The 24,087-nt window shown below is 42.2% G+C and overlaps 1 protein-coding gene across 1 annotated transcript in view; it reads right to left on the reverse strand.

Annotated features, from left to right (window-relative positions):
- The window catches only part of SNX30 (sorting nexin family member 30), a 134,889-nt gene that overhangs the window by 55,620 nt on the left and 55,182 nt on the right, over positions 1-24,087 (reverse strand). Inside the window, exon 2 of the mRNA XM_029614243.1 lies at positions 1,636-1,824. Coding sequence (XP_029470103.1) covers positions 1,636-1,824 — 189 coding nt within the window. The remainder of the gene's footprint in view (positions 1-1,635; positions 1,825-24,087) is intronic.

The following is a 24,087-nucleotide window of genomic DNA, read 5'->3' on the forward strand; positions in this document are numbered from 1 at the left end:
GGAGAATTTCAGGGCAGAATACAGCAGGACATATTTATTATTAATCACTCCTATAGATCACCTTACCAAACTAAATAGGCTGCTCAAAGCAAAACATCCGTAAAACCACTTTTGTTTGACAGATTATGCTATATATATTTTATTTATGCACGAAATGTAAACACAAATGAGCTGGTTAAAATGCAGTGCACAAAACATCAAATAAACAAATCACAGTAAAACATATTGGGCAGTGAACCATATCCAACCAGATATCACCTATTAAAGGTATCTATATTCCCAAATCCCCTTAGAGGGAATGCATAGGCAAAATCCTTCTTCAGACAAAATACTTTCAAAAATTCCATACTACAAAAAATAAAAAATTCAGAGCTTCAATTTGAAAACAAATACAAATCTAGATTTGGCTCCCAGGTCACATTCCTGTTAACTGGACAGCATGTGCTTTGAGGTGTCTCGTTCTTCCCAAAATAGTTAAAAGCACTTAACAGGTACTGCTATTATACCGAAGTCTAGAAGCCTGAAGCTGCTGAATGACTCTTGAGCAAGACTTCCATGACTTTTAGTATTCAGAATGAGATAATTTTGATGTTAACAGGATGATGCTAACACGGAAAGAAGAGAGTAGTTCTAGAAACATCCATAAAGCACAGGCAAACGGCAGCAAAAAGCCCCTGCCCAAATATGAAAATACAGGAAGCTTCAAGGAAGAAGAGCTTACCCAACTTTGGAGGGGGTCCCAAGGTGGTCTACCACATGAGAAGGATCTGCACTAAAAGCTCTAGGAGATGAGATGAAATGACCTCAATATACATAATCTTCCAAGGAGAGGCCAGACAGGAAGGATATGACAAAGACATTCAGAAAGCTGAAAAGGTATTAATAATCCACAAGAAATTCTAGGCCCCTAGATAGTACAGTTAGGAACATCAAGAAATATATACATTTTTTTTCACAGAAAGTGTCTTGGATGCGAGGATCACCCTCCCAGAGCAGATGTGAAGGCTAACAGTGACGAGGTTCAAGAAGATACGCAATGGATCAGCCTGGTTGCTCCCTGGCTCGGTTGGGGTATTGCTGACCGGAGGCTTCACTTTGCCCCACATGAGAAAGTGTACAAGAGAGTATGAGATTGTGCGAGACTTAAGCTGATGCCAGGCAAAACAGAATGCTTTGGAGGTTCTAGAGTCTTAATGGCCAGAATATTTTTATAAATAGATTTTCAGGGCCTCACGGCTCAGTCAAGAAAAAAGATATCTGAAAAAGGGACCTCTGAGGCCTCAAAAGCTAATGTAGAAAAAAAATCCTGCAGTTAGCATACAGCCCATACAGACAATTGCTTTAGCAAATGCATTAACAATAAAAAAAAAAAAAAAAAAAATTAGTGATGTGCATTTGTTTGAAACAAATCTGTAAAGTGAGACAAATGAACTGGGAAAAAAAAATGAAAATTTTGTTCAAATTCATTTTCAGCAAATAAATCATGCATTTGAACAAAAAAATTGAACACATGAAAACAATCCCTCCCCCCCCCCCCTAAAAAAAATGAATGCAAGAAAAACATTTTTTGTTTCTGTACATCCCTAAAAATCATTTATTGAAAAATGTGGTTTTGGGAAAATTATTTGTCTTTACCTTAGTTGTGACCCTGTATGTAATGTAGGTCTCCATAGTGCAGACATGTTTTTTGGGATCATCAACTGTCACAAAGAGGTCTCTTGTCTCACCATCCAAGTCATCATCTAATTGGAGTCTGTTGAGGAGTGATGATGAAGAGGCAGGGCTGGATGTGTCCACAGGAGTACCATTGGGCAAACTAAGGTCCTAAGAAACAGACAAGAACGGTTATTACCATTTGGAAGGAAGAGAAGATACCAACCACTGGTTCGATACATGCAAGCTGATCAGAGATCAGACCCAGATGAGACACACGTAGGTATCATGATCTGCGCGGACAAAGTTATTCTTGGGGATACTAATTTTATGGTGACTAAGGGTTTTTTGATTTTTTTTTTTATTTAATTTTACTTCTGGTGCTCTGTGTTTTATGGCACTTCAAAACTGCTAAAGGACAAAAGAGTGACACTATAAAGAAACATGAGAAAGGATTAATAATTAAACACTGCTGTAAAAAGAAAAGGTTATCAAAAAGATAAAATATAACTATCCACAAAATTATTTATTTATTTAGAATTTTTATATACCGGCATTCTTGATAAAAAAAATATCAAATCATATCGGTTTCCAATGAACAGAACAGTCGCAGTTGTGGCGTTACATAGAACAAGTCGTCAAAAACATTAAAAACATTTTTTAAAAAACATTATATAACAGGTGGAAGTAGATAAATTATAAGTAAGTAATTATAAGTAAGCAATTCAAAATACATCACTGTAACTGTTATAACTAACAGTTAATTAAAAGTAATAAAATAAAATAAACATGTTGTCTAGAAACAAATAACAATTGGCAAGTATGTTGGAGCAGTATAGGCAGTGATGAACAGCGATACATAAATTAGGTCGTCTAATATATGTTGTTATGAGAAGGCGGGGAAGAAAGGGCGTGGCGTGGTGGGCCCAGGGGAAATCGGGAAGTTATGAGGAGGGGGAGGTTTATGAATTTCGGGCTGGAAGGTGGGTTGAGAAGAACCGGCTGGCATTGAATCAAGGTCGTGGTATGCTAGAGAGGTTAAGTCTGTCTGTGTTTCAGTTAAGACCATTGCGTTTCGGTTAAGTCAGTTGACGATTTAACCAGTATCTAACCTAATGTCCTGTTATATCTGTTGGCCAGTGTCTGAATGCTCTCGAGCCTCTGGGAAGGCTTGTCTGAAGAGCCAAGTTTTGAGGTGTTTCTTGAATGTTTGAAGACAGGGTTCTTGTCTCAGCTCCGAAGGAAGCGAATTCCACAGGGTGGGCCCGGCTGTAGAGATGGCGCGTTTTCTTAGAGTGGTTTTGATTGGGGGTGCGTAAAGAGATCCTTTATAGGCGTTTCTGATTGGTCTGGTAGATGTGTGGATACGTAGTTGTGAGCTTAGCTTGAGGTGAGCAATACCGTGGATGTCTTTGTGAATCATCATCAGTATTTTGAAGGTGATCCTGGATTTTAAAGGGAGCCAGTGAAGGCCTTGAAGAATGGGTGTAATGTGGGTTCTTTTGTTTGAGTTAGTAAGTAGTCTAGCTGTGGCATTCTGGACCATCTGTAAGGGTTTAATAGTTGTTGCAGGGAGACCTAAGAGAAGAGAGTTGCAATAGTCTAATTTTGTAAGGATGAGAGACTGGACTACTAGTCTGAAGTCGCTAAAATGAAGGAGAGGTTTCAGGTTTTTGAGAACTTGAAGTTTAAAGAAGCATTCTTTGGTTGTATTGAGGACGAACAATTTTAAATTGAATAGGTTATCAAGCCGAACCCCAAGGTCTCTGACTGAGGAGGAGTGGTTAATGGCTGTTTTAGCAAATTGAGATGCGCTTTGAGAGTTGAGGAGGTTATGGTTTTCATCTGGAGAGATGATGAGGAATTCGGTCTTGTTCGAGTTAAGGATAAGGTTCAAGCTGGTGAGCAGGTTATTGATGGATTGTAGACAGCGGTTCAATGTGCCCAAGTTTTTTGCAGGGATTCGGAGATTGGTAGAAGGATTTGAACGTAATCGGCGAATATATAGTATTTTAGTTTAAGGTCGGCGAGAAGATGGCAGAGAGGCAGCAAATAAATATTAAAAAGTGTAGGAGAGAGGGATGATCCTTGTGGGACTCCCTGGTTTGTTTTGATTGGGAGTGATTCTTTAGTGTTGATTCTGACTTTATAGAATCTATTTTCAAAAAATGATTGAAACCATCCATGAGCCTCTCCTTGAACGCCGATATCTGATAGGCGTTCCAGTAGAATAGAATGATTGACCGTATCAAAGGCGGCGGAAAGGTCGAGAAGAGTGAGAAGGTAGGGTTGTTTTCGTTCCAGATTGAGAAGGATAGTGTCAGATAGGGATGAAAGTAAAGCTTCAGTGTTTTGTGATTTCCTGAATCCGAACTGGAAAGGGGAGAGAATGTTGTTCTCCTCAAGGTAATCGGTCAGTTGTTTATTTACGATTCTTTCCATCACTCTGGAGATCAGGGAAAGGTTGGCTATCGGTCTAAAGTTGGCAGGGTCAGAGGTTGGAAGGTTAGGTTTTAAGATGGCTAGTTTTAGTTGGTCTGGAACCTTGCCTTGTGATAATGAGCAGTTGATGATGTCTGCTAACGATTTCGAGATGGTGTTTGGAATGGATAGAAGATTGGAGGGTATTGCGTCCAGTGGGTGAGAAGAGGGTTTTAGCTTTTTTAGAATGCTTTCGATCTCAATAGAAGAGGGAGTCATGAAAGAAGTAAGGTTATAGTTCCTTGTTGGAGGAGGAGTGCTGGATGGAAGGGAAGTTGGTTGAGCTGGTGGATGGGATGTTGGTTGAGCTGTGGAGATAGGTTTGAGGAGGTTGGTTATCTTCTTATCGAAGTAGATAGCTAGTTCTGTAGCTTTGTTGGATGCTTGATCGTCGGGGGATGGAAGGGGGCGAGGGTTTTGTGAGGGATGAAACGACGGAGAAAAGGGCTTTGGAGTCGAATGAAAAGTTATAAATTTTTTTTGCATAGAAGTCTTTTTTGGCTTTGAGGATAGCAATCCTGTATGCATTACGGTGGGCTTTGTATTGGGCAAGCGTGTCAGTGGATGGGGTCTTGCGCCATTTGAGCTCTTTACTGCGGCATTTTTGTTTGATGCTTTTGAGGTCCGGGGTGTACCACGGATTCCTGTTGGCTTGAGGTGGTTTTAAGGATTTCGTTATGGTTGGGCAGGATTGGTCTGCAATCTCGCTTGTTATCGTGATCCATGAGTTCATAGCCGAGTGCACGTTGGTGAGATCAAGACGAACCAGCTCCACACAGTAAAATAAATTTTAATAAAATTGATATAAAATATATAAATAATCAAACGCTAAGGGCAGGATTTTAAAAAGATTACGCGCGCGCCGGGCCTATTTTAAAAAGGCCCGGTGACGCACATAAAGCCCTGGGATGCATGTAAGTCCCGGGGCTTGCAAAAAGGGGCTGGGAGGGGTGGGGGCAGGCTCCCGGCACAGCGGCCATATTTGCCGCTGTGCTGGGGATCGCATGCTGACAGTTGGCCGGCGCATGCAACTTGCGCCTGCCCGGAGGCAGGTGCAAAAGGTAAAACAAAAAATTTGGGGGCGGGAAGGTCAGGTTAGGGGGAAGGAAAGGGAGAGAATGGGGGAAGGCTGCGTGGCTCGGCGCACGAAAGGTGCACAATTGTGCACCCCCTTGCGCGTGCCGATCCCTGATTTTATAACTTGCATGCGCAAGTTATAAAATATGTGCGCCCGCGCGCAACCTTTTAAAATCTACCCCTAAAACGGTAACTTTTAAACAGGTGCACACATCACATCAACATGTCCATTTTATAACATACATGCATATATGTGCATATTATAAAATAGCCTGGTCGTGCATACATGTGCGCACAATTTAAAATGTACGTGTGCTCATGTGCGCGTAAATGCCACTTATTACCACATAAGTGGGGGGATTTTGTGAGGGTCATCTGTCGACACCATTCGCCATTTTCCCAGTTCACCCAGTTAAGGGATAGCACTTCCAAACCTCCCTAATTTAATAGCCTCCCTTCCCCCATTTGTCCTGACCCTTAAAACCCTGACGACTATTCTAGATTCTTTTTGTTTTATTACTTACACGCCATCCATAGCAGTAGTAAAGTTACATGGTATTTACACTCATCGCTTGGCCTTCACCCGACACACCCACAGCCCGCCCCTTTTTAGAATCTTTTCACTTGTGTGAGCAACGCGAGATATGCGCGTCCATGGAGGGCTTATAAAATCTGCTCAACAGGCAGGGCTTTTAAAATTTGCCTTTAAGTATAAAAATCCAAACATGATTCAGGGGATATGAAGTGAAAAGATGTGCAACACCTAGAAAAGCAAATTAAATGGAATACATTAACATATGACACAGAAAGGCATTACAAGGCTAAATCAACTCAAAATATAGAGGAATCTGACACATAACTGCTAGGGGAAAAGGAGTAGAACCCTAAAAAGACAAATCTCTACCAGTTACAAACTGCTGTCATCATTAGAATAAATATGGATGTATATTAATATAAAAAATATTAAATATATAATGAAGACATATTAAAAATTTGCATAAATTATAAGGAACTGAATAAAAATATAATCAGAAATAAAAATGAAAACAAAATACAAAAATAAACACCCTAGCTGTCATAAAAACAGAATAAAAAATAAAACTTAGGTAAAAAAATATAAAAGCAAAAATATTTAAAAAATTGAAACTATTCAAAATATATAGAAAAAGTGAACTATGCAAATTTTTTTACCGTAACAGTGGACAAGCAGCCTCACAAAACGTTAAAATGTTAGTGCATGCTAACTGTGGTTAGCGAGCACTAACACTAAAGTCAGGACCCATAGAAAAAAAAAACCCCCGAACTGCTGGAAAAACGAAATTTCCTGCGGGGACCCAAAAACAAAGCCCAAGCCAATAGATGTTAACAATGCACATCTCTAGTACTAAGTACTGTCAAGTACTGGCAGAAAATATGTTCCAACTGCTCTCCTTACAGCAGTAAAATACATTAGTACTTTCTAACAGACCTCTGCACCCCCTTTTCTTTTTTTTAAACTGTATATGGTCCTCGCAAGGTCATACTGTATTGTCCAAGAATGGGTCAACGATTTAGCTGTGCCGTGTTCTTGGGAGTTTACTGTTACCCGCATCTGCACTAGGCAATATAAAACATACCAGGTATTTACACTCTTTAGCTGGCTGCACAGAGATAAGAAGATCTTCCATTTCTCAGCTTTCTTACTTAAATCTGCCAAGATTAATATTTTGTGGCTTCCCATGGTAGCAGCGCCATGCTTTTTTCATGTTGAAAAACAAATTATAATATGTTGCAGGTATTTTGAGCTGCTGACTTTATGTGATTGCACCCAATGCATGTGCTTGATTTCAAGATCTTTCTTTAACTGAATATCTACATCTTAAACGCGTTCTCATGCTCCACTCCTGGAATCTCACGTATTCACAGACTGTTTCTACAATTACGATTGCTCAGGTCTTCAAAATCTCTCTTCAGCTCTCTTCAAACGTATCACAGTATCCTCTAACATGGAAGTCCGCTGGTCCAGTTGCTCTATTTTCTTTTTATGGAAACAAATGTTAATTAATATTACTCTAATTTCTTTTTAAATGAAGAAAGTTGTACTGTAAGGGAAACGTGCGTTTCTTCTGTTGCATTATGATTCTTCTTCAATAATTCTTTTATAGAATGCACCTCTTCTCTCATCCTCACCAGCAAGATCTCATCTTCTGTGCTAGAAGCCATTTTCTCCGAAAATGCGGGAGGGGGCAGGAAGGACTCTTTTGATCTTTTTACCCCTTGTGACTCTGCAAATTCCACTTTGACTTCTCCCCAGTTTGTCACTTACCTCACACTCAGGTCGATACTCTAAGGCCGCGGTAAAAAGAGTGCGGCAGTGCCTGGCGCACCCTCGTTCCCCGCACGCACAGTTCTCTTCACCTACCGCTCGATACTCTCTTCTAATTGCATGCAAATGCATGCCGCGTCTGCGAAGTGTTAGGGAAGCGTTAGGCCCGCGCAACCCATTTTACTGTATAGAGCGCCTATACAGTAACCTGGGTGCTCGGGCCTAACGCTTCACGGCCACGCTGGTATCTGTCATTTCAAATGTCATTTGAAATGACAGATACCAGGAAGTCGGGATTGCCGTCCCCTCTCCCCTCCTCCCGAAGCAAAAAAAAGTGAAAAAAAAAGTTGCGAGAGAGAGAGGGGAGAGGACGGCAATCCTACGCTCGGCGACTTACTTTTGCAGCCCCCCTCCGGACATCGCGGCTTCCCCCGTGCCAGTTCCCCTTCCCCTCCTCCCGAAGCAGGGCACGAAAAGCGCGAAGCGACTTACTTTTGCAGCCCCTTCCGGACATCGGACGACCTCTCCTGCCTCCAGCTGCTCGCGAAGATGGACGCCTGCACGGCCGCTGAAGACGTGACGTCATGACGTTTGGCGTCACGGCATGTGACGTCACGTCTTCAGCGGCCGTGCAGGCGTCCATCTTCGCGAGCAGCAGGAGAGGTCGTCCGATGTCCGGAAGGGGCTGCAAAAAGTAAGTCGCTTCGCCGCTTTACACTGCCAGTCCCTTCTTCCCTCCTCCCGGAGCAAGGCTGCTTTTCGCGCCCTGCTTCGGGAGGAGGGGAGGGGGAACTGGCACGGGGGAAGCCACGATGTCCGGAGGAGGGGGGCTGCAAAAGTAAGTCGCCGAGCGTAGGATTGCCGTCCTCTCCCCTCTCTCTCGCAACTTTTTTTTTTTTTCGCTTTTTTTTTTTTCTTCGGGAGGAGGGGGGAGGACTGGGGCTGCCCCGGAGGCCAGCATCCATGGACGCGGCCAGGGCAGGTGAGAGGGGGCTGGGGGAAAGTTTGCCGCCTACCCTTACCCCTGCCTCTAACGCAGGGGTAGGGGTAGGCGGTAAGTTAGCAGGTTAAACGCGGGGCAAAATGGCAGCGATAGTCGGGGCGCGCGTTACAGTATCGGAGGGGAATAGCTAATTCCTTCATTATACAGCTAATTCGTTCATTTACATATCATATACATGCTGCGTGCGGAAAGGGTTATGCGTCTGTTTTAAGAAGCGCTAAGGACGCGTGAAACTGGAGACTGTATCGCTGGATCGCCTTACGCGTCTGAATTGTGCGCTCCCAGCACGTTACAGACGGGAAATCTTCAACCGCACGTTATAGTATCGACCTGACTGAGATCAGCTTCTGGCAAGATCTACAGAGGGAAAAACGGATTACTTTCTTATGGCATGGTGTGTTTTAGACTCAGTCTTGTCAGAGCAGCATCCTCACACATCCATCTGTCAACAGACTTGCTGGTACCACCGAGGCAATGCTCATTTTGAAAATGCAAAGCAGTGCAGAGAACACCGCAATAGACACGGAAATGGCTCTGCAGGTTAACACAATGCTACAAGAACTGATATTTTTTTTCTGCAAAAATTAATTTTACTACTTTTAATTGATGAACTTTTAATTAATACTGGTTTTCATGTAAGAGTTAAAACCAGAAAACAAAAAGGTGCTATCAATGGTAGTCCAAAGCCCCTCTATGTCGCCCGCCTCTCGTTTTGCTTTGTCCCTCCCATACATCTCTGTATCTGGCAGAGTCTGGAAACGTCTTTCTAAAAATCTAAAACATTTTTACTATCTGTGTTTATATTGAAAGGATGTCAGATAAAATCATTTGTGATATAACTGGGCAGAAAAATGCTGAATTATAACTAGCAAGTTGGCCATAATTCTGAATTTCCAGAGTTTTGTTTGAGATAGAAGTGGAATGTTACTCTAATACAAGTATCTACAAATACAATTCCAAAGTTGCTTTCTTTTTTTTTTTTTTTTTTTAAATCTATTATTTATACATTTTTCAAAACAAAATTACAAATCCAGTAACTTTGATTTCAAGAAAAACACAATAAACTGATTGCTGCTAATTAGACCACAATCAGGGGGAGTTAACAAGAACAGTAAAAAAACCAAACAAACAAAAAAAACAACCAAAAAACTCTGAGATGTTTGATTAGTAAGAAACATTCAACTAACATCATAAACATAGGAAGTACCTTAATATTTAATACAACATTTATATGGAAATTTTAACAGAAAAAAGTACCACCCATACCAACCACCCTCTGCTTATAATCCAAAAAAAAGTTTTATGTCTCTGCTGAGTCTCCCTCAAAACATCAGGAAAAAGAAACAGATTGACTACAAAAGATCTAATCTTTAAAACGAAAAAAAGGTTTTAAGGTCCAATCTTTGTCCTTCTCACAGGCACATGTGACAACTAGAGTATCCCTTTCCATTCCTTCAGAACTAGAATGTTCTAAAAACCTGGAAAGGTCAAGCTCCTCAGATGGTAAATGTACTTGGGATGCATGAGTATGATAAGGTAAATACCACAGTTTAACTATAGATGGAAAAACATCTCTAGAAACTTAATACAGCCAAGTAAATTGTTTTTTTAAACATTTCTATTGGGGATAATAAGGGGCATTTAGGAAAGTTGAGAAACCTAAGATTATAGTTTCTCATCTGATTCTCCATATTCTCTATCCTACAATGCAATAATTGATTATCCTTAATAAGAGAGAGATGACACTCCTGTAATGATTTACAATTCCTTTGAAGCTCTCTCAATCTTCCATCAACGGCTTCTAACGTCTGAGAATGTTCCTCAACCTTAACAGAGACACCCCACAAAGTTCCCAACATTGCATCAATTACGGAAGAAACATTTTTTCCTGAGTTCATAATCACTGTCCATAAAGAACCTAAGGTGACTAACTGAGGTTTATATACTCGTAGATGGAATCATGACAGCCTTTATAACTTCTCCAGTAGAGGTAGAAGAAAGACCTCCTCACTGATGGGAGCGTCCCACCTGATATGGGGGGAGGGCAAAGCAGAATGAGCTCTTTCCAATCCGGACCCAGTTCCCATAAAGTTTGAGGAAATTGCCTGCGGAGGAATAGGACCATCAGGGCTTAAGTGCAATTGAAGAGTCACTGGGAGTGGGGGACAGAGGCCCCCAAGTTCCTCTTGACCTCGATTTATCTGGAACATAAAGGAGACCAATGCTGTCTGGGTGGAAGAGAGGGTAGCTGACGATGCAGGTGAAGAGCAAACAAGCAGAACCTTTCTGCTTCTTTAGCATCTCAACAGTAGGACTGCCCGGAAAAAACTTGCAAAGCTCCAAATCAGCGACAAGGGGCGCGCTCCTTTGGCACGTGGCTTAGGTGTGCCACCGCCAGCATGCCACAGACACTGGCCTCTTATGGCTCCCAGGCAGCCCTCCGATGATGCTGGTGGGCGGGAGCAACATGAGTCTCCCGTTGCGCAGCGATGTCAGGCTTAGGCAGCGCTCCCCCAGTTCTTCTCTTGTTTAGTATAATAGCTCATTAAAACTATAGGGGGTAATTTTCAAAAGGATTTGCACATGTAAATAATTACTACTGTAGCAATTTTCAAAAGCCATTTATTTACCTGCGTAAAGTACACAAGGTAAATCCTATGGATAATTCAATGGAACGTACTGTAGCAATTTTCAAAAGCCCACTTACATAGGTATAGTACATTTACACGTGTAAAGCCCTTTTTTAAGCAAGCAAATGATTTTGAAAAATCAGGTTCGCACACAAAAGAAATGGCATCAAAAATCTCACAGCAGAAGGAGCCTTAAAAGTCTTGTTTATTGAGGTCTAAACAGTCAAAACAAATGTGAAGATGCCAGATCAGGAAGAATCTGCCATGCTATACTGCTATGAAGAAATGGCTATTTAAAATTGTCAAAAGTGGGAGCCACTGCAGGAAGGAAGCTTCTCCTTACCTGGCTGCTGGAACATTGGGCCTGCTCAAGAGATCCCTGTCAGGGGGCTCTCTATAAGAAAGAGCCTGTGATTCTGAAATGCATCTGGCCGAACATACTGCTATCAAGCATGCCACTTAAACAAGAGGTCCTTGATGGAGGCCTTTCTCAAAGGTTCAAAACGTGCTCCTAGCAAGGCCTTAAGGACCAAGTTAAGGTCCCACTGAGGAAAAACTGGTTTGAAAGGCAATCTAATCTGCTTCATCCCTTTCAGGAAGCTTACCACATCCAGGTGCATCTAATGCAGCCCGTGAAGTAGAACATGATTGCCACCTGTATTCTTATTTACTTATTTATTTATTATTTTTATATACCAACATTCATCTCAATTGAGATATCACACCGGTTTACATTCAGGTACTGTAGGTATTTCTCTATCCCCAGAGGGCTTACAATCTAAGTTATTGTACCTGAGGCAATGTAGGGTAAAGTGACTTGCCCAAGGTCACAAGGAGTGACAGTGGGACTTGAACCTTGGTCCCCTGGTTCATAGTCCACTGCTCTAACCACTAGGCTATTCCTCCTCCCTTAGTGAATTGAGGGCCAGTCCCTTCTCCAAGCTTTTCTGTAGAAAGTCAAGGATTCTTGATATGTCCACCTTCCATAGAGATATTCCATTCTCCTGACCATCTGCCTCAAACAATCTCCAGACTCTGATAAAGGCTAAGGAGGTTGAGACCTTGTGTGGTTTCAGCATCATGGCTACAACTGCTTGTGAATATCTTCTGCTTTGCAATCTATAGGGTAAACGCCAGTGGCCCTAAACAGGATGTGCATCATGAATTTTTGAGGCCTACTGCTATGCAAACAGACTGAGTAAAAGTGCAGGCCTAAAGCAATGCAGACATGGAGGTTTGCAGCCATGTGATGTTTTTGGCAACTTTATATGAGACCTTTTCAAACAGAGGAGAAAAGACTGCTTGTTTCTTGATATCCAAGAGTTGTCATGACCTCCCAAATGAGAGGAGAACCTTGGACCAGAACTGAGAAAATGTCCTTGGACTAGAAGTGAGAACATGTCCTTGGTGAAACTTTGTATCCTGCCTGATACCAGCTATGAAATAGATATTGTTCTAATACTTGTTTAACTGATGGACTCTGAGCATATGAGAATATTCATATGCATTGGTGCCTGGATAACATCATTTGCATCTCACTAATCCTATGTCTATAGGAGGTGGCAATATCCAATCTGGATCAACAGACCCTTATGGGTTTGAATATACAATAAGGGTTGACTTTGAGAAAAGGATTCTGAGTTACCCTGGGCACATTCTGAAACAGCCTTTGCTAAGGGCTTTTCCCCATGGCTTCTCCATGGATTCCCCAAGCACTGCCAAAAGAGCTTTGTTAACAGAACTGCTACAGTAAATCTACAAGCTAAACTGAGTTTTTCAAGTACTCAGCTCAGTTGCTCCATAATGTGAATGCAACTATTTGCCAATTATTCCCATGGAAGGACTTTTGGCCAATTAGTGAGGTTTGCCCATTTTCTGCCTTCATATCTCATGGAGACGTCTGAGACTTTTTGGATTTTATCTGTCATTCACTAAAAGGGATTGCATGTGAATTAATCCCTGGTGTCGAGACAGCATCCTAAGGCAGCTCCCTAGAATTGAGCGGTACTTCAGAGGGTGAGAACACTGGCTTAAGTTAATTTACAGCTGGGTTAATATATTTTGGCAACTGTGTAATTCTTAAGTGCTAAACTGAGCTTAAAGATAACATCCATTCTCTGCTTATCTTACATGACAGTGCTTGCGCTGTAAACAAACTGTAAAAAAAAAAAAAAAGAAAGAAAGAAAGAATAATTGAACCATATTACTCGTTTCACTTATGCTGCTAATAAATTGACTGCCTCACCAAAAGGTGCCTGTATCTGCTCCCTAAAGCTAATGAATTTGCATCACAAGATTATTGGTTAAATCTGATGCAAGATATCCACACTAGATATTTCCTACAATCCGTGCCCTCTCCAGGGCCAGGCCATATGTCAAGATGGAGCATAGTTTCCCATCACTATAGACCCTGTTCTGGCTACCCCTGATTTTTGGGTTACTGCCCAGCCGTTATCCCTGCTGGATAGGCTCCTCTTCTTTGATCCACCAAGTTGGGGATCTCAATCGGCTCCTGCTTCTATATGACAGGTGGGAACCATTGCTTTCTTTGGTTCCCCCTTCATCACCCCTGGTCTGTGGCTACTCAGCAGGGGCCTGCTGATCCTGGACTGAACCTTGATCAATTTTCATAGTACTGCTTTCTTCATCTCTCCCTCGGTCGGGCTGGCCTTTTGACATGTCCAGCTTTCCAGCCTTTTTCCTAGAAGGTTCAGTGTGGCCAGAGTCTAACATGTACCTGGGGCTGACCTTATATTGACTACCAAATGGAGAGGACTGACCAATGTTAGGCAACTTCCTTTTAGTATTGTCACCCTGATTATGTAAAGGGACGAGCACCCTTAGGAAACTGCTGTTTCTTAAAAACTTAAAATGAGTCAAATGACCCTGCTCTTCTTTAGGACTTTTAGCCACAGAAAATATATGCTTCATTGCTTCCTAAGCCCTGAAACTTTTGTGAGGAAGCTACTTTGCCCCTTTAAACATGAGTGAAACATTCAAATTATTTCAGAACTAAGAGGGGTGCCCTTGGGAGTGTGCCCCTCTAAACAAAAATGTGGTACATTTTAATCCTGTAAAATCTGCCCCCCCCCCCCCCCCCCCGGAAAAAAGCCGATCTAGCTGATTGCTGCTTGAACACAACAAAAGGTCCACATAGAGTGGGATGGTTACCACCGCGGTTGCAGGCAGGGCAGTCCTCGGCCTCAAAATGATTGAAGCCGTCCTTTGGGAGATCTGTAGGGCTGACATCCCTGTCTCCTTGCTCTTATGCTGGTATTTGACCCGTCTTCTAAATCTCCTCTGGCAACCCTCTGTAGCTTGGTTTCACCCACATCCTTTACCAGCTTTTGCAACTCCCCACCAAACAGGAGTCCTCTCTTAAAAGGAAGCTTACATAAGCATGCTGAGTCCACTAACAAGCTATGGAGCCATAGCAGTCTTCTGGTTGCCACCCCAGATGCTACTGACCTTGACAATAACCAGATCAAGCAGGTCATTTTCTGGCAACTGTTGAATCCAGGGTAGAGCAGCCCGAGCCACACAGCCTCCACAAATTGATGCTTTGATGGCCATAGACCCTGTAGAGAAGACCTAGGACTAGGGGGTGCACTCCATGAAGTTAGCAAGTAGCACATTTAAAACAAGTTGTAAAAAATTATTTTTCATGCAATGCACAATTAAGCTCTGGAATTCGTTGCCAGAAGACGTGGTTAAGGCAACTAGTGTAGCTGGGTTTGAAAAAGGTTTGGGTAAGTTCCTGGAGAAGTCCATAAACTGCTATGAATCAACAGGAAATAGCCACTGCTTTTTGCCAGAATTTGTAGCATGATATCTATTTAATATCTGGGTATTTGCTAGATACTTGTGACCTGGATTGGTCACTTTTGGAGACAGGATACTGGGCTTGATAGACCCTTGATCTGACCCAGATGGCATGTTCTTATGTACTCAACAACAAAGAAGCAAACCACCTCTCCAATTAATCAAAGAATAAACAAACAAAAGAGAGGGAAAAGGATACAAATCCAATATAATATAATAACCAAAATTATTACACCAAAAATAACTTATATGCCAACAGATGACAATATCATAAATGACTGCTTCAAAGTCTCACTCTGCAGCCTCTCGCCGCTCAATGGGCCGCAAGCTGTAATCAGTTAATGAAGCAGTATGTTAATTGTAATCATTTATTGTCATCATGCTGACAAAGTCATCACTAATTTTTATTTAAACAAAAAAAATTTTAAACTTCTAATTTTTAATTAGAAAACTATTAATGTGAAACCATTAAGGAAATTTTTAAATTATTTTCGAAAAACACTATATTTCCCACATACTAAACTACCCAAAAATACTATAAAAACTAGTATCCAAAATGTTGAAGAAACAAATACTTAGCCGCTTGATATGATGTGGCCCAAAAGGGCTCATGAAATTTGAAACAAAGCTGCAGAGTGAGACTTTGAAGCAATCATTTATGATATTGTCATCTGTTGGCATATAAGTTATTTTTGGTGTAATAATTTTGGTTATTATATTATATTGGATTTGTATCCTTTTCCCTCTTTTGTTTATTCTTTGATGTTCTTATGTACTTCAGGACTACTTCTATCTTTCTGTTCTGAGAGTTCTTCAGGGACATCCTGCCATCTATCAGGATGGTAGTTTTACTTGCTACTGCAGACACTAGTGTGTCCACCCTTGGGAGCCACAGAAGCTTATTCTTGTCTGCGGGGAGGGGAAAATTTCCCCATCTCCCTGCTATCCCTAAGACCCCCTTGAGGTATGTCCCATTCTGGCAGCATCATCCTTCTTAAAGCTTTTTGTAAGGAAAAGAATTTGCAGACTTCTTAATGCCCTGAAGGATGAGGTCACTTTCCGTTAAGTCCTGTGCTTTGATGCTCATTATCCTCAAAGCTGACTGGATGTTGGTGATAAGGGCTGTAAGCTCCTCTTTTCTGAACAGCTGGCCAAATGATGCCTCTTCCATCCCTGAAGGGCACAGTCCTTTATGAGAGTTCAGGGGTGGACTCAGCACAGACTCTTCCTCTGACCATCCTTCTCCAGCGTCTGGCATGGTGGAGACCTACAATCCCCTATGCCTCCACGCCTCTTGTGGATGTTTAAGGGGCTTCAGTTCTGTTCCCCTAGGGACCTCTGGTCTTGGAACTTTGCACCTGCCGAAGTGCTTGCCTTTTGTATAGCGCAGAAGGCCTGATGCATTACAAGAATAAAATCAGGGGAGAACTCTCTATGGTGTCGCCCTGTTAGGTCTCTGGAGGGGTCTGCGGCAAGTCCCTGTTCTGGATTTAGGCCCCTGTTCCTCTGGGACCCTCAGAGTCCCCTTCTAGGAGAGGGCTTACTGCAGCTAGTTGCCCTGAGATTAGAGTTTCTTCTTTCCCGTAATATCTAGAAGCCATCTTCATTGTAGATGCGCCCCATCTAGCCCACTGTGAGAAGATGGACAGAAGGAGCCTGCTACCCTGGGCACCGTGGGTGGTGCACTTGTGGTCCCTAAACATGCTTCACATTCTCTGCAACAATTACTGAGTGGAAAGACCCCCAGGTATAACTTCAGAAACACTGTATAATTCAAATATACCTGCATCCCTGCCAACTTGAAGCAAGCCTAAACTCATTCTTTCCCAGCCTAAATGCTGCTTGAGGGAGCCATTCAGCATCTGTTGTGAGGGCTTTGGGCTTTTTTGTTTGCCCCGCAGTTAACACGACTGATTTGGGGGCCTGTTCCAACTCTTCCTTGATGTGCCTCAGCACAATCCATGCTCTCCTCCCTCTCCGGCGCTTCTCTCTTGAAAGTACTCACCACCGCCGGGGAAGTATTCTTTCATGGCTGCCGCTCCTTCACACATTAGTCCTGCTGGGGCCCCATGGAAGACCTCCCTCAATAAGAGGCCTGCTCCTTCCATTTATTCCTCCATTTTTCTTTGGCTTTATTTAGACAAGCTCTGAAGAAGGACAAGGCAGCTCCAGGGGAGGAGAGACCTTGAGTCCCAAAATTGGAAAGTCTAGGTTCCTGCAGAGCCACCACTCCCTAGGGAGAAGTATCCTCTAAGAGGGGGGTTTCCTCAGCCCCTGAGGAGCAGGGATCCCACAACCAGAAAAAATCTGAGGCAGCTGCAGTGGGAAAAATCAACCCCAAGGTTGTTGTCCCAGGAGCTTGCTAACTACCAGGCAGGGGCCCGCACCCTGACTTTGGGAGTGAACGTCTGCAGCTGCAGGAGACGGATACTGATGAGAGCCTCCAGCCACAAGCCCCCTTTATGCAAAAGAGTAAAGTCATAAAGGGTGTGTAACCTCTTGTCTTTAGCAGCTCGGAAATCCAAGAGTAATGGACTGGTCTAGCAGACAAAAAGAACTTTTTCTTTTTAATTTAAAATCTGGAAGAGTCACAGGCAAAAATAAGCACAGCTTCTAAAACTGAGTGAAAAATGGGGATTCAATCCAAAATTGTACATTTAGCCATAACCAGAGTGGCATTAGTGCACTACATGACGATCCATTGTTTATGCTACTAAATCCAAATGCCTCGATGAACTATGTGCAGGAGAAAACAATGGCGGTTACATTGAATATCCTTAAAACAGAGAGAGATTGTTAAATGCCTTAGAAACTGGATTATTTGGAGGACTCATTACCGAAGCAGCACAAGAAAAGTCCAAAGCTGATGATGAATGCGAACTTCAAGACCAGTGGTCTCCCATGCTTATGTACACGAACTTTAGATAATTCTTATGTTGATGCAGTAAATGGTATCGCCACAACCTGCACAAATCTGCTTTTCAAGAGAACCAACCTGGAATTCTGCCTTTTTTTTTTTTTTTTTTTTAAATAGTTTCCTGGTTTTATGCCAAAATTTGGTATGTAAAGTAAATATCTATCAATTACTCTTCTATACAACTTGCAGCTGGAATGTTCCAATTCAGAGACATTACTGAAAGTGTGTCTAACATCTGAAAGGCAATTGTTCGTTTCTTTCAAGGACATAAACGATTTGTGTACCCTCAAAAGGGGAAGAAAGGACTGCAATTAATTCAGAAACACATGTGTCAAAGACAAAACAAGACAATCACAGCCACTGTAAAAATGTGCTGCTTTTCTTCAACTCCAGAAGTGGTCCAATGCAAATTCAAGAGTAAAATCTGGACAGTGAACAGATGAGCCTAAGCTGCCCACCTCCCCAACCCCTTCCTAAACACACTTCTGCTTGAATACTGAGCAGCATTAACAAGCAAGGACACGTAGTACACATCCAGCACCGTGACCTAAATCTCCAGGCTGTGCCCTTTGAGGGGGCATAATGTCTGTGACTGAGTTTTCCAGCAGCAGATCAACAGCACAATCAATGAAAAGGCAGCAAAGCAAATTGTTACGCTCACCGCCCGCAGCAACACTGCGGTGCGGCCCTCGTACCTTGCTGCGCAGCCCGCGGAACCCAGTTCTGCTTCCATGGCGGCGGTAGGCCGCTGGCTCTGACCGCGGACCTCCGTCAGTGCCACTGACCCTGCACCTCGACCCGGGCCCTCCGGCCGGGACGCCCTCGCCAGCACCTCGGGCTTTGCATTGCGTCCTGGGCCCTCCAGCCGGGACTGCTCCGTCAGCCGAGCCAGCAGCGCGGCACCTCCCTCTAGGCACACGCACCACGCTGAGACCTTTAAAGGGCCCGCGGCGGGAACCAGGTCGCAGACCCCGAATGTTGACGTCATGTCCTGCTCAGTATAAATTCCCTGGTTTTCTCTGAAGACTTTGCTTTTGCAACAGGTCTCCTTGGTTTACCTGTCTTTTGTTCCAAGCACTCGATGCCTCGTCGTGTCTTCGTTCCAGTTCCTGTGTTCGTGTGTCTCCTCGTATTGACTGACGTTTGGTGCCGACTTCTGCTTCTCTTTGACTACGCTGCCTCTCTCCGAGCCTGACCTCTGCCTGCCTTCTCCGCGCCCAGACCAACGCTACGTACGACCTTGCTATAAACTCTGATACATTCCGAGTTCCACATTGCCTGCTACAGCTTCCTTTGATTGCCAGCCTCAGCTCGAGTCCTTCTGTTACCGTTTGGACTCTATCCTTGGGACGTGGACTCTTAGGGCTTCGGATCCTCTGTGCTCAAGCACCCTCAGTCTGTTCCAGTTCCTCGGTGCTTGGGTTTCCTTTCCGCAACCCGTCCTAGACAGAGCTACGCAGTCTGCTGGCTGCTGTTTCTGGGCTGATCCACCTATTAACTTTGTTCTATCTCGAGGCCCACCTAAGTCCTGCCGGCCCCGGCACCCAAAGGCTCAACCCGAGGGGAACACGGGCTGGTATAGGTGAAGCTCCAGTGGCCTCCAGCTTCAGCCCACTCCGCCTGCTGACGGTGGGGACCTGTGGGCCCTTGCCTATGGGTTGCGCCAACTCCACCTCAGCCCAAGAGTCCACCTCCAACGCAACACAAATATCACAACAGGTGTCAGAATACCAATTCACCTCCGACTGGAAAATATAACAAGCTAGACTGTTATACATCCCTATACAAACTACACCAGTAGCCACTTTTAGGGGCCATTTTGAATCGAATGGGGCTGGATGGTAGGGAATAGCTAATTCGCTCATTTGCATGCAATATACATGCCGCGTGCGGAAGGGGTTACCCAGGGATTTAAGGACGCGGTAAGAGTAGGATTGTGGATCGCAGGAAGGGCTAACGCGGCCGGAAAGTGAGTAGAAAGCGGGTTAGGAGCGGGGTAAACGCGGCCGCACTTTACTGAATTGACCTGTCAGTGCTTAAGTATCCTTTGGCTCCTTTTCTGCTGGCCTTGTCAGTGCCAGAAACACTGGGAACAGGAGAGGAGCAATGCTGCTGTGGCTACAAATACATATTTCTGGAAATAAGGCTGAGGCACTGGCTTGTGTCATCTCATTCACACACAAATTCTGAACAGACGTTTTTCTGGATAATAGATCATTGCTCCATGACTGCAATTTCTTTCTGGATAATAGGAGTTTCCGAATCATAGGTCTTTGAATAAAAGGTGCTCTACTGTACCAAAAAAAAAAAAAGACAGTGGAAAAGGAAAAACAAAAAGACTAGCATTACTAATAGAAGTGTTAGTGTCAAGAAAGTATTCTATACTACTTGTGGAGCAACAGAAGACTATCAAGCACCGAAGGATGAAATCAGACAAGGAAGGCAGAAAGGTGCCAGCAGCCTGAATAAAAGAACTTCCAAACTCACTTCAGTATGTTGCCTGGAACACACCTCACAAACTCCAGGAGGAAACTCCCTATAGTACAATGCAAGCAACTTTAAGAGATTGAAATCGCAACTAGCATACCCTGGCCTAACCAGGCCTAGCATACCCTGGCCTAACAGCGAGGTTCATTCCTCTCATGGTATGGACAAAACAAACCTATCTGGCGACACTGACCAGATAAAAAATACTGGCTCCCTGTAAGAGGCATATCGGGAAGTCATAACAGATAAGGCAGCAGGAGTTGAAAAAAGATGCAAATTAACTAAATTTGCATACCACCTTCTGTGAAACCCAAAAGGTAGCAGCTGCCATACTCTATGCTGTAATTGATAACCTAAAATGAAACGTAAGAGCTGAACATGAGCTTCAGAGTTGTAAGGTAGTTCAAATTTTAATATGTTTACATCAAAATCAAGTTTTCATGAACAGGGTAAACTGATTAAAACAAAAAACAAACTGAACTAAACCAGAGACCACGAGAAGCTTCTTAAACTATGGATTGGTCGGCATCATTGCTGCTAAAGTAATGTGTGTTTATTCAAAGACCTTGATAAGCTTACCAAACAGTTCCTATATTTTCATCTTACCATTTGACAGCCCTTTGTCAAAAGCTTTTTTTTTTTTTTTTTTTTCCAATTCTACAATTCTGAAGCTTTAAATGTGGTAACTATCCATCTATCAGCAGATTTTGATACGGTTGATCACCAAATGGAGGTGAAGTTTTTAAATTGTTTCATTCATTTTCAACAGATTGAAGTAAGTATTGCAAACAATTATTTTTGTTTCCAGTAACTGTTGTGGTGTCTCACAAGGTTCATTCTTTTTCCAACTTTATTTAATACCTATCTTTCGAAAACCCCTGGGGAAACTTCTTTATAGTTTAGGTTTAATTTTTTTTTTTTTTTAAATGCAGATGATATCCAGCTGCAATAATCCTCTGGTAGTACATTTTCAAGATGCTACAGATAAGTTAAACCTTTACGTGATGCAAGTTAAAGATCGTATAACCCTAAACAGCATCAAAATAAATCCAATTCAACTGAATGTACCATGGGTTAAAAAAGCCTCCTCTCCTCCCAAGTTTGTGTATTGTATTAAAATGAGTCTCTCTCAGAAGCAAATGCCACAACAATTTTGCTTCAGTTGATGTGGGAGTGCACAGAAATGCTTCCTGAAACGAACTGAGCATCCATTTGAGTTGATGTGGGAGTGCACAGAAATGCTTCCTGAAACGAACTGAGCATCCATTTGAGTTGATGTGGGAGTGCACAGAAATGCTTCCTGAAACGAACTGAGCATCCATTTGAGTTGATGTGGGAGTGCACAGAAATGCTTCCTGAAACGAACTGAGCATCCGTTTGAGAATATAACTTGTCATTCTCGCTTAAAGTACTGATGGTTCTAGATAATTAAAAGCTTTACAAATGTTCTGCTTACTGTCCAATAATAAATGGGCAGCTGAGTTTTGAATCACTTGAAGTCTCTGGACACTCCTGAGGGGAAATCTCGTCTTGCGGTAAGTATTACTGTTACCCAATCTGATTGTGAAAAAAAAAGGCCATTGCCAGCCTGTCTAAGCTGAAGAAAAGAACTACTAGTAGTAGAGGAGATTTCCTCATCCATTGACAGTCATGGAATGGGTGAGATTATGGACAGTGGTATCTCATCTAATATCAGAATTTCTTCGCTTTTAGGAAAGTAGTAAAAACCTGGCTATACACTAACTTAACTGATTGCTTTTAGTAAGCTTGTATCTCTGGTCATTGTAGAGGCATACAATAAAGGTTAGGTCATTAAGAGAGTTATGGTGGCTGATTTATTTGGATTCTAGATCACTGCATTTTAAACCAAGCATGACCTTTGACAAACTTGGTCTTATGAGTTTTATGGTTTATCAAGGATTTTGTTTTATAATTTTATTTATATGTATTTTAAATGTATGTGTTTAACATTGTTTTGCTTGGTCTATTGTATTTTACTAGAAATGAAAAATAAGTAAAATAAATAAACCTAAATAATATAAGCTGCTTTTTTTTATCCTTCTCTATCACAAAGGGGTTGGGGTACCAATAAATTAGTGTAGGGTTTCTTATTGCAGAACGTCACCGAATTGCTTTGGTGCAAGGCAACACTTCAGCACATTCTAACCAAAGCTTGGTTAGAAAGAGCTCGCTGTGCCAGGTTCAACCACTCTCTTCAACCTTACAAACACACAGCTACCAAACTACAGCTTGAGAGTGGTCTCATTAACATACATAATTACAGGACCAGCACAAAAAGCAGTGGCATTTTTACCACTTTCTGCTCTTTGTTAAGGCTGCTTTGACGTACTGCAAAGAGAAAAATGTAAATGGATGCAGTATATGGGATATAAAAAAAAAAAAAGGCCATCTGTCAGCCAGCGTGCACTTGTTAAGAGAGACAAACATTGCTGGAAATAAAAAGCCTGTCTTTTAGCAAAATATTTTCCAGCCAGAAAACATGGGTGGTGAACTGGAGGAGGGAGGCAGACTGACTGCCATGCACAAACTGCTTTTTTATTTTTAAATTATAATGATGTGTTTATTATAAAATTGTACCACTGAGCCTTTGCTGTTTTCCACAGACTTAAAATACATTGGGCTTGAATGTCACTGGGTTGAGGGGAGGGGGGGGGGGAGGTAAAGTGGATATCTTTTGAAAACAGTAGCGTCGGAGGTAGTAGTAGTCATTTCTGGTCTTAGAAGATATCGCTGCTTGTTAGATCCTTGTCGGATATTAACTGCTCTTAAAGAGAGCATCAGAGATTTTGGTAAAATTGGTTTATCTTTCTTTAGGTAAGGGATTCTGCCCAGTTTTAAAAAAAAGCTTTCGTTCATCCCATACAAAAAGGATTGTGTAGTAACTTGACTAGGGCTGATCTCTCAAATTACTGACCCATTTCAGGGTTATCCTCCTTAGGAAAGATTACAGCAGTTTCTGCTGTAACCACAGCACTGAAACTGTATTAATCTCTATTTCTGATTTTATTCTTCAAAAACCTTGACAGAAACTGTCAAGTTATTGCAATAGTTTTAGATGTTTCTGCAGCATTGGATTTGGTCTTACATAATATTTTACTATCATGACTGACAGAGGTTGGGCATCAGGGGGGGAAGTGAGCGGCTGGTTTGCTTGTTTTCTGAAAAATTGTTTCTTTCAAGTAAGGAAAGATCAAGATTCGTGCTATTGTGCCTAGATTATTGCAATGGGCTTTATGTGGGCCTTCCCAAATGTTATTTGCAAACACTGCAATTAGTGAACCCGGCAGCCCGGGTGATTACAGTGCGTGCATTATCTTTTCACATCACTCCGATACTGAAGGAACTGCATTTATTTGACACTGGGCATTACATGGGAAGCATTCCCCACGTTTGCCAGATTTAGTGCAAGAATACTGTCTGGCCCCAAATCTTTGTTCATCCAATCAACACTTAAAAATCCCAAGTGCAAAATGAAATGCAACTAAAAGTAACCTCAAATTGTGTTTTTTCACAAATCGCTCCTATTTTATGAAATAAACTTCCATAGGAAATGCATTTAATTTCTGATTATAAATAATTTTAGAAAGTTTAAAAAATTGTTCAGGAATATTTTTGGTAATATGTTATTAGCTGTATATGAATTTCAATTGCTGTGTTATGTTATTGTGTTTTTAAGAAAAATTGTATAAAA

This window comes from Rhinatrema bivittatum, chromosome 1 (genome assembly GCF_901001135.1).
Source record: "Rhinatrema bivittatum chromosome 1, aRhiBiv1.1, whole genome shotgun sequence".
NCBI lineage: Eukaryota > Metazoa > Chordata > Amphibia > Gymnophiona > Rhinatrematidae > Rhinatrema > Rhinatrema bivittatum.